This window comes from Podarcis vaucheri (genome assembly GCF_965113315.1).
Source record: "Podarcis vaucheri genome assembly, chromosome: 4".
NCBI classification, from domain to species: Eukaryota; Metazoa; Chordata; class Lepidosauria; order Squamata; family Lacertidae; genus Podarcis; species Podarcis vaucheri.
In genome coordinates, this window is record NC_138762.1 from 86,790,677 (window position 1) to 86,801,478 (window position 10,802).

General features: G+C 44.1%; 1 protein-coding gene across 1 annotated transcript in view; it reads right to left on the bottom strand.

Annotated features, from left to right (window-relative positions):
- The window catches only part of PCCA (propionyl-CoA carboxylase subunit alpha), a 225,490-nt gene extending 215,326 nt beyond the window's left edge, over nt 1–10,164 (bottom strand). Inside the window, exon 1 of the mRNA XM_082218633.1 lies at nt 10,003–10,164. Coding sequence (XP_082074759.1) covers nt 10,003–10,104 — 102 coding nt within the window. The 5' untranslated portion in view covers nt 10,105–10,164. The remainder of the gene's footprint in view (nt 1–10,002) is intronic.
- Between the last annotated feature and the right edge of the window lie 638 nt (nt 10,165–10,802).

Here is a 10,802-nt window from a genome sequence, read left to right on the forward strand (position 1 = left end):
AGTGCCACAAACAAAGACAGATGCCAACAGTTGCAGTTCCAATAAGGCTTTCAAAACAGTATCAGCAATGCAGCAAGAATCTTTATTATGGTTTCCTTGTCAAGTACAGTGGTACCTCGGTTTAAGAACTTAATCCGTTCCGGAAGTCCATTCTAAAGCCAAAACTGTTCTTAAACTGAGGCACGCTTTCCCTAATGAGGCCTCCTGCCGCCGGTGCCCTTCCACCATTCGGATTCCATTCTTAGACCAAGGTAAAGTTCTCAAACCAAGACTCTATTTCCGGTTTTGTGGAGTTTGTAAACCAAATCGTTCTTACACCGGACGGTTCTTAAACAGAGGTACCACTGTACTCTTTAGCATATGTTCTGTGCTGCATTTATCAATTCAAGGTTCTGAATTTCTTGCTGTGCAAGCAGTCAGGGAAACGATCCTTCTAGATCAGGGATAGCCAATGTGATGCCTTTCAGATGTTGTGGACAACATCTGTAATTACTGACCAGTGGCATGCTGGCTGGGGGGCTGATGGCAGCCCTAGTCCACAACATCTGGAGGGCTACACATCTAGTGGGATGGTTTCCCTAGATAACTACTGAACGTCACTTCTAACAGTTCTGCCACTTTAAGACCAAGAAACAAGACAAATTAAAGGCCGGCATTTTTGTCACTTAGCCACAAAGAACAATGGGTAAAGATAAAATGGCACACACAGAGAGAACCCTATTAGGCATTCCCCTTGCACTCTTTCCGAACTCCAATGTTTCACCTACTCTAAAATTCTTCAGAGAAAATATAAAACCATTTCTCACCAGGCCTGTGAGGAAGCTTGCATACCCTTCCCAGAGAAAAGGTTACAATGCATTTACCACATGATTAAATAATAAGACCAAAGGATGGTTTACACAAACAGGTAAAAAAAGTGTTATCCTTTGAAAGACACAGGAGAGCAGAAAGAATGAAAGGAAATAAGCTTCTTTGATGGCAGAAGTTAAAGCACAAGCCACTGTAGGGAAGTCTTTCTTCCACTAGATATGAGGGCTAGCAGCACAAGTCAGTGCTCAGACACAGAGGCTGTATAAATTCCTATTTTAATTTGGTTAAAGAAAAAGGCAGACAAAAAGTTTATTATTCAGGTTGAAAACTACTACGATAAACCACCAATTATTATCACTATTCCAAGACCATGTCTAAAGATTAGCCAGTTTTTCCAGTTATATCATCTTAATCTGATCATATTTTTATTGTGATTAATAATACCTTATATATGTGGGTTTATACCAGTTCTCTAATTTGTTAAGATCATTTTATACATTCATATAATAGAGTATCAGCCAACATTCAGACAGAGAGCGTGTGACTTTAACACAAAGGCAATTATTCAGGCCAACACTGAAAAAATGGTGCAACTAATGTGAATGAACAACATGCCTCAGGATAAACTATTTTTTAAGCAGGGATGAGAAACCTATAGCCCTTCAATTGTTGGACTCTGCTCCCATCAGTTCCAAGCAGCAGCCACGATCAGGAATCATGCAGATTGTAGTCTATAGCTACAATAACACATAGAGGGCCCTAGGTTCCCCATCAGTTTTAAAGAATGAAATGCTAACCAACTAAACAGAAAATGTTTTATTTAAAAACCATTATAGTCCTGGCTGTAAGTACCGCTATTCAAATTTGCATTATGCAGACTCTTGCTGCATTCTTCCCAGTGTTAGAAATTAGCTAGGCGCCAGGCATATTTTGCTACTGGTACAAGATCCAATTGCGAGCACATAGAGATCTTCGGTTGCCAGGTTGGCGACTGACATCTCCATCTGGCTGGTCCCTCCAGCTTTCTTAGGCAGGTAAGCGGAAGGTAAGCTTTTTGTTGCATTTATATCCCACCTTTTTGTCCAAGAAGTACATGGTTCACGCCCCTCTTCAGGTAATCCTTACAACGATCCTGTGAGGTAGGTTAAGAGGCTGGGATTGGCCCAAGGTCATTCAGGGAGCTTCGTGGCTGAGAAGGGATTTGAACTCTGATCTTCAGGTCCTAGTCTAACAGATTGAGGTTGAATCCTGACAAGACAGAAGTACTGTTTTTGGGGGACAGGGAGCGGGTTGATGTGGGGGATTCCCTGGTCTTGAATGGGGTAACTGTGCCCCTGAAGGACCAGGTGCGCAGCCTGGGAGTCATTTTGGACTCACAGCTGTCCATGGAGGCGCAGGTTAACTCTGTGTCCAGGGCAGCTGTCTACCAGCTCCACCTGGTACGCAGGCTAAGACCCTACCTGCCCGCGGACTGTCTCGCCAGAGTGGTGCATGCTCTAGTTATCTCACGCTTGGACTACTGCAATGCGCTCTACGTGGGGCTACCTTTGAAGGTGACCCGGAAACTGCAATTAATCCAGAATGCGGCAGCTAGACTGGTGACTGGGAGCGGCCACCGAGACCACATAACACCGGTTCTGAGAGATCTGCATTGGCTCCCAGTACGTTTCTGAGCACAATTCAAAGTGTTGGTGCTGACCTTTAAAGCCCTAAACAGCCTCGGTCCTGTATACCTGAAGGAGCGTCTCCACCCCCATCGTTCAGCCCGGACACTGAGATCCAGCGCCGAGGGCCTTCTGGCGGTTCCCTCATTGCGAGAAGTGAGGCTACAGGGAACCAGACAGAGGACCTTCTCGGTAGTGGCGCCCGCCCTGTGGAACGCCCTCCCTTCAGATGTCAAAGAGATAAATAATTACCTGACATTCAGAAGACATCTTAAGGCAGCCCTGTTCAGGGAAGTTTTTAATATGTAACGCTGTACTGTTTTTAACACTGATTGGGAGCCGCCCAGAGTGGCTGGGGAAACTCAGCCAGATGGGCGGGATATAAATAATAATAATTATTATTATTATTATTATTACTCTAACACTACACCACACTGACTTCCTAGTGTACTTCTATTTGGGGCAGTTATATCAATTAAGTAGGTAAATAATATGGAGAAAGCAATATGTCACTTAGAGTGACTGTTTACACCAGCAAGACTTGCCATCGGGGTTCAGGACACTGGGCCACTGGACCTACTATTTGTCTTGTTCTGCCTGCTCCTTCCATTTTATCCTAACAAACCTGTAAAATAGTTTAGGCTGAGAGATAGTGACTGGCCAAAGGTAACCCAGTGAGCTTCATGGCCAGGTGGGGGTATGAACCCAGCCTCATGCCCCCATCTACACTATACATTAAAAGCTGCATCGTGCCACTTTAAACAGTCACTGCTTCCCCCAAAGAATCCTGGGAACTTTAGTTTAAGGCTGCTGAGAGTTGTTAGGAATCTCCTATTCCCTGCAGAGAGCTACAATTCCCAGAGTTGTTTAACAGGAAACTTCCTTCGTCCCAGGAAACTCTGATCCAGATCTGACTCCATTCTTGCATTCAGAGTGAATGGAACTGGAAAAGAGGAAATTAAATAGCAGAGCCAAAGTGGTACACAGATTGTCTCAAACCCAACCAGCTGCTGTAGAGAAAATTTTTAAGGGTGTATGTCATAGAAGCCTCAGTGTTGAACAAATATTTCTACTCCTGTAACATCTGCAGTCCTGGGGAATCGTAACGAATGGATATTGGCAACCAAATGCAGAGATTTATGAAGATAATATTGGTATAACAATGACCTTCTGGCCTTACAACCAGGAAAGGAAAAGTACCAAATCTACAGTTAAGTTTACATTGATATCAGAAGTCACATGTTTCATTTATAAGTAGTTTGCTTGCTTGCTTGCTTTTTTTCTTTTCTCCAGGAAAAAATATATATAATTGACTCCAGAGATGTTTTTCACCCATGGCAACTTCCCTTTCTAAATATAAAAATATATATATTCAAGAATCAGAAGAGAAGTGCAACCTTAATACATGTGGGACTTGATGCAAGCTGCTTGGCTTATAATAGGTGTGTCTAACCTGTGGCTCTCCAGATGTTGTTGCACTCCAACTCCCGTTATCCCCAGCCAGGACTGCCAACGGTCAAGGATGAAGAGACTTGCAGTACAAAAACATTTAGGCAGCCACAGATTAGCAATCCCTAGTTTATAAAATTTAAAAGAATTTCATTCTCAAATTACGGCAGTTGTTTATATTAGCAGGCACATACATCTGTACAGAATCTGGGTCAAATTTAAAAGCTTAATATTTGGTAATTTGAGCAGCTTTTTCTTCCAGAAAGTATGGGTGTCTGTGCAAGAATCTTGTTAACATTCTAATAACCCTGCACAGACTTCTCTGGACTGTAGTATAAACAGCTCAAATTACCAAAGCAATTCTCAAAATCTTCTCAGCCAGTTTCCCATGTTGGTTCTCTTGATTTTTTTATGTATATATTATTAAAATAATTTATATACCAGGTCTAATTTCAAGAAGAAATACCAAGGCAGTATCTATTCTATCAATGTAAGAAACTAAAGAATAATAATAGATTTGTACATTAATTTTCACTACAGTCTTCAAGTTTCCAAAAAAACAAGTACACATATGAACCGTTCATTTCCAACACAGAAAGCAACCTCACAGCATATTATCAGAAATCTCCTGGCACATATGACTCTATTCTCATGGGGATAATGCATTTTTAAGCTTAATATGTTCAAGACACTAGCAAACCTACCATGAGTCAAGTTGTAATTGTTACCTAAATGGATAATACAGATAAGCCCAACAGTTGATGAGCCATCTCAATAAATGTTCTCTCGTTTCTTACAACAGACTTGCCTGTCTGTATCTTATTGCAAATATCCAGATAACATGCTTTACCACTTCTTCTTGTGAATGTGACATCCTATGCCAGCCTTGGTTCGATTTAGTTTTTATGTGTGTCAGGAAATTCCAGTTTGCTATTTGGTTTACATAGGGGAAATTTAACAAAAATATTTAAAAAATCTTCTAAAGCAGTGGTGCTTGCAACAAAATGTTGCAATGTGGAGTGTTCCTATTCACTGTTCTAGTCGGTTAGCCTTGCCTTCCTCCATGAATTTCAGTGTTAGAAACTCGGATATATAAGCTAATCGCCAAATGGCACCTTAAACCTAGGTTGCTATCGCCTCAACGGAATGTCTGGTCATATTTTTTTCCAGTGGATTACTACTACTACTACTATTGCTGTTGTTAATTTCTTTTCTATATCACTTTATATTTTAATGGAAAAATCTCAAAGCATTTTGCAACACATTAAAACATCCAATGAAACAGCAAATGTAATACTGAATGTAAGGTGGATGAGGGTCTGGATCAAAGCTTTCCAAACTTCTCATGTTGGTGACACACTTTTTAGACATGCATCATTTCATGACAGTAATTCAGTTTTACTAGCAAATCAGAGGTTAAACTAACCCCTTTCCAGTCCTGTGAAGAGCATGGGGAGCATTCGTGCGACATACCTACACACTGCAGCCAACACACTGTGTGTTTGGAAAGCTCTGGTCTGGACCCTTGAAATGTGAGAAATTTTGCATCCTACTTCCCAGTGCCAGAAACTAGGAAAGAAAAACTATCTGCCACTTGGCTCATGGAACCTTGATTATGGGCGCAAAAACAGGCGGTTGGGTTGCCATTTTGTCCTTTTTACAAAGGTGACCCATGATGTGGTAGGGGAAGCGGCAGTTCACTCCACAGCAGCGATCCTACTTTGGAGATGGGCAAGGAGGCATTTCTCCTCCTGCGCCCTCGGCTCCAGCCTGATGAACTTGCGCTACAGTGGAGGAAGTATTTCTCCTCCAGTGCCCTCAACGCCAGTGGCAGAAATTTTATTCTTGAGTCTCAGTCCCCATACATGGTGACAAGACTTCTCAAAGTGCTTGTATTCTGACAATCCCCAGTTGCAAAATGTGCCTGGCGCCTGGCTAATTTCTCATGCTGCTGCTTCATAACTGGAGTTGGTTCATTGGCCTCATTCCACTGAGACTTAAGCATTCAACCTGAACTCCCTGCCCTTGGCAGAAAAGAAGAAAAATTGGCCATTGCAGCCGCGCCCTACCTAGGCCCAAAGTCTTATCAAAGCCAGTTATTGTTAGCACTAACCCCAGGAAGGATGCACCACCCTGAAAAGTAATCCTCTCACGAATTTTGCTGCCACACTGGTGGCATAGCAGCAGCAAACTTTGCTGCACACCAGTCAGGTGGTGGAGATGTCGGGCGCCAAGCCAGTGACAGGACATCTGCATTTGGTTGCAAGTGGACCATTTGCAGTCACAAAACTGACCTGGTACCTGGGGAATTTCAAACAGTGACCATTATACTCCATTCTTCCTCTCCCCTAGTTTTGCATTCCACCACCCTTACACTGAAACAGTCAACCAACATTACATACCTGCTAAGCACACTTTGTATTCACTGGGCTCTTAGAAAGAGGGACAAATTGAGGAGGGGTTTTGTATTTCTCTGCAGAATATCTGTACTTCTGCAAACCTGCCAAAACCTCTCTACTGTGAATGGATGGTGCCATATTAGCTAGCTAAGTGTGGCTCACTCACACAAACATCAAAAATGGAGATTACTTATTTCTTGCCCAGGAATCCAATCTGCATCACACATTATAATTTTGACAAACAGCTGTATTTTTCCAAACTTAACATGTCTATGAATTCATCAACTGCAGAAAACACAGTTTGCAACCAGCACCAAATTTAGTGTGGTGTGGGTGGTTCCCCTGCACAGGGAAGTGAGCTGAGGGCATACAAAATAATAATAGTAGTAGTGATAATAGTAGTAGTAGTAGTAATATAAAACCTGTATTTATATGGGTAGCTACTCAAAGTTAGGTCCTGGTCAGATGTGCAATTGAGTTGTTGCAACTATGACAGAGTGTACTTGAGGCATGTGCATAACAAAAGGTGAAGGGGGTATCTGGGGCAGCACCAAATTTTGTCCTTGCTCAGGGAGCCATATTACCCAAGTCCGCCCCTGTTGCTTTTCACAAGTAAAAGTGGCTAACTACCAGGGAGACTTGGTACATGACTTGTTCCTTAACTAGATGATCAGAGCATACTGAACCTGTTTTCTTGTCAATCCACAGTCACATGCAATGGCACCATTACGCTACACAATGTAGTTAGGATTTGGGGACAGTAACTGTCATTTTGCCATAAACACTGCACAGTAATAGTCTTTCTTGTAAAGATTAGACTAGCTTACAGAGGCTCTCGGTAGTCTCCCAATCACATCTTCAACAATACTAAATCACTGGGTGCTCCCAGACCCCTCACTGAGCTAGTGATAGGAACATAATACTGCCTCTCAGCAGTTCCTAACATGGCAAGTACGGTACATGAGACCAACATGCGTGAGCATTATCAGAACTCATTAATGAAGTGTCCAAAGTAGGGGCAGCTCAGCAAATCAGATTGAGAACGGAGAACTGAGAATCTCCCAAGATGCTGCAGCGGAAAATACACATGCAAAGGTATGTTTTCCACACAGCAAAAATAACTGCAACAGTAGAACCCATTAGACCAGGGTTTACCAAACTTGGGGGGTTTTTTCAGACTACAATTCCCATCATCCCTGACCACTGGTTCTGCTAGCTAGGAATAATGGGAGCTGTAGTCCAAAAACAGCTGGAGACCCAAGTTTGGTAAACCCTGCATTAGACCATGAGAAAGGTGCAAGGTAGGGGACTCAGTATGGGCTTATACCCCCGTGATTCTTTTGGACTAAAACAAAATTCAGTCACAGATCTTGCAGCTTCTTGTCCAGTTTGGCCTCTACAGGTATGGTGTGGCAGCACAAACCTGTAAGAACAGGACTGGGCTAAGCAGGCCTATCACATCCCTGTAGTTTTATACATTACCCTTTCATAGTTACTAGCCTTAACTTGCTTGCAACTACCAAACTGCTACAGGTTAAATGGGTGGTTAATGCTCACTGTGTTTTATATTGTACAGTCAGTGTTGTATTGGCCTCTGATAAGCCTCTAACTGAACTTCAACTACAAAACATTTACAGCTAGTTATGTTAGGTGACAGTGGTAGCTTAATTCAGATTTATGCAAAGCAGGCAATTTGAGATTTATGGGGATAAATGTACCCTTTCAACTGCTTCACTGTGAACTTTAATTTTTAACTCTAACAGAAATTAAACATTTACCTACCTAACCTGTAATTTAAGGTTTAATTTTAACAGAAGACAGGCTTCCAAAACACTTCATAAGCATGTTAGCTATTGTGGCAGAACTTCTTGAGACTATTTAAGGCAAACAAGTTAACTTAGACTCAATTACAAGGGATGTCACACCTGTATTTGGAGGGGAGAAACAAAGAGGACTGCCCTTTCTATTAGAACAGTCAGATAGTCATTGTTTTTTAACTCTCCTTAGCAACTCGGATATTTTTAAAATCTAATTACCATGCCAAGTAATGAAGTACTCAGTCAACAAAAACATATATATCTCAGCCATACTGAATGGCAATGGTGGCAAAGTAGTTGCAGTATTGTCCACACATCCATGTGACATCATCACATCACTGCATAAGCTTACTAGCAAAAGAAGTAATGGCCATCTCATTCTCCTCCTCCAGATCAGACACTGTATTAAAGATTGAGGGTTGTTCTTACTCTTTAAAGAACAGCCGATAACTGTATATACCATACATATTATAATATACATGAATATAGACAAATTATCGTTAAGAAAAATTCTGTGCATACAAGTACAAAGAGGTGAATAATTTTTCAATAACTGTCCCTCAGTATTATTCCTGCACCTGCTTTATAATTCTCATTAAAATGTATTTGGATAGTACTGTTAGAATGGGACATAAAAACACTTGTAGAAAGCATGAAAACTCAAAGTATGATGTAACACCTGAACTGAAGAAGTGCCATGCCAGAGCAAACTTTGAGTGTATGGATGAACAATATGGGGTTTCTCTATAAAAATCAATTACAGGGATACTAAATTATGAATATCCTGTCTTTTTTTTTAAGTCCACCTTACATAGGATGGTGCAACAAGTGCCTCTGGATCCTTCACTCTTGAATTTTCTCTGAGCAAAGAAAAAGTCATTTAGGGCAAGCATGATGCTATAGTACTTAGTTCATTTCAATATCACTTTCCACCTATGTTAGTCAAAAATTCATTAGGATAGGGCTTCAATACAACACAGGTCTTTGTTGATTATATGGACTTCAGAGTAGCCAAAGGTGCAAGTGATTATGACATATTCAAAATCCAGGTCACAAATTGCAGTGCCTGCCTACCTGACTGCAATATGTGCTGTGCCCTTTGCTACCTCTGCACAACACAGTTAGCCAGAGCAAAAGAGAAATTAGTATATTAACCTTCAAGGGTGTGATGCCTGACACCGGAACCCACAATAACTTTTGGAACCATATTATAGCATTCCTCAGCCTAAGCATTAGTTCATATGCTCTTAAACAGACACGTGCAATCAAGCCATAAGGTAAGGCAAACATCCTCTCGAAGGAAGGTGACACCATTCACAAGGACGCCTATGCTACTCCACGCGTAGCCTCTTGCACAGGATTGTCTCCGTGTTTGACACGCATCACCACACAGGAGCATCACAAAGGACCCTCTTTCGCCGTGCTCTGAGCGAAGGCGCTTCCCAAACGCGGGTAGGTGGGGAGGAGACGGCGTCCAGCGCCTTCGCTTGCAAACCCCTTTACCCGCAGACACGTGAGACCCCGCCGCGCATTTCAAGCCCATAGGTGCGCAGCTGCAACATGACAAGGCAGGCGTGACATGGGCACTTGCGCGGCGCCCGCAACCTCCACGCTTGCAAACCCGGAGGGGGAGCTGCGCCGTTGCACTTAACCCTCCGCGTGCGCGCAAACGTCCCCGACCCAGTTCGTGGGCGCTTCAGCCAGCCCATGCCGGGACGCCGGGGCAGGCGGAGCCCTCCTCGGGCAGGGACGCTGGGGCCGGTTCGAGGGGGCGAACGCCTCGCCCCCTCAGGTTGGCTGCAGCTGCGGACTCGCCCGTCCCTCCCACCACCCGCCTGAGGGGGTCCCACTCGGACGCCTCACCGCTCGCGCCCCGAACAGCCGCTCCAGAGCTCCGCGCTGCTGCTGTTGCCGCTGCTGCCAAGCGCCCACCCGGCGCAGAGAGGCCACCGCCGCCGCCATCATCGTCGGCTCAGCCTCCGGAGCTCTACCTCAAGCGGCCTACGGGCCGCCCTTTCACCTCGGCGCGTCTCCACCAATCAGGAGCCGCTCCGGCGAGCGAAAAGGCACACGCCTCCTCCCGTCCTGCCTCGGCTCGCGCGCCTCTCCTCCAATGAGGCGGGGCGGCCGCTTCCCAGCGGAGAGGGAGGGGAGGGGTGCGCGGCGGCGGTGGGCGGGGCCCGCGCCGCAGACAGAACGCGCCGGAGGGGCGAATGAGCGCAGTAGCTGGAGAGGAGAACTCGCTTGGACGCAGCAGCAGCAGCACGTGTATACTTGGGTGGTCAGGACCGCGCAATCTGCTTTCTCGCGCTTCGCCAACGCACCCCCACCAACTCAAGACATTGGCGTAGCCAGGATATTTGTTGAGGGGGACAGGCATTTTGTTGTTGGGGGGGGACAGAACCTCAGCTAGCTATGCATTTTTATTGATTTGTATTGATTTTTACTGATTTGCTACACCCATGGGGGCGCAGCTGCCTCCCCCTAAATCAAGTAAATAAATAAAAATGCTTAACTCAAAGTGGAGATTGTTTTGACGGATTTTTCTGAGCACCTGGGGTCAAACGAAAGTTAATTTAAAGCAGCTGTTGTTGACACATTTCATTCCGAATCTCCTATGCAGAGCCAAAGGATGATGACAGTTGGGTGTCCGTCCTGCCTCC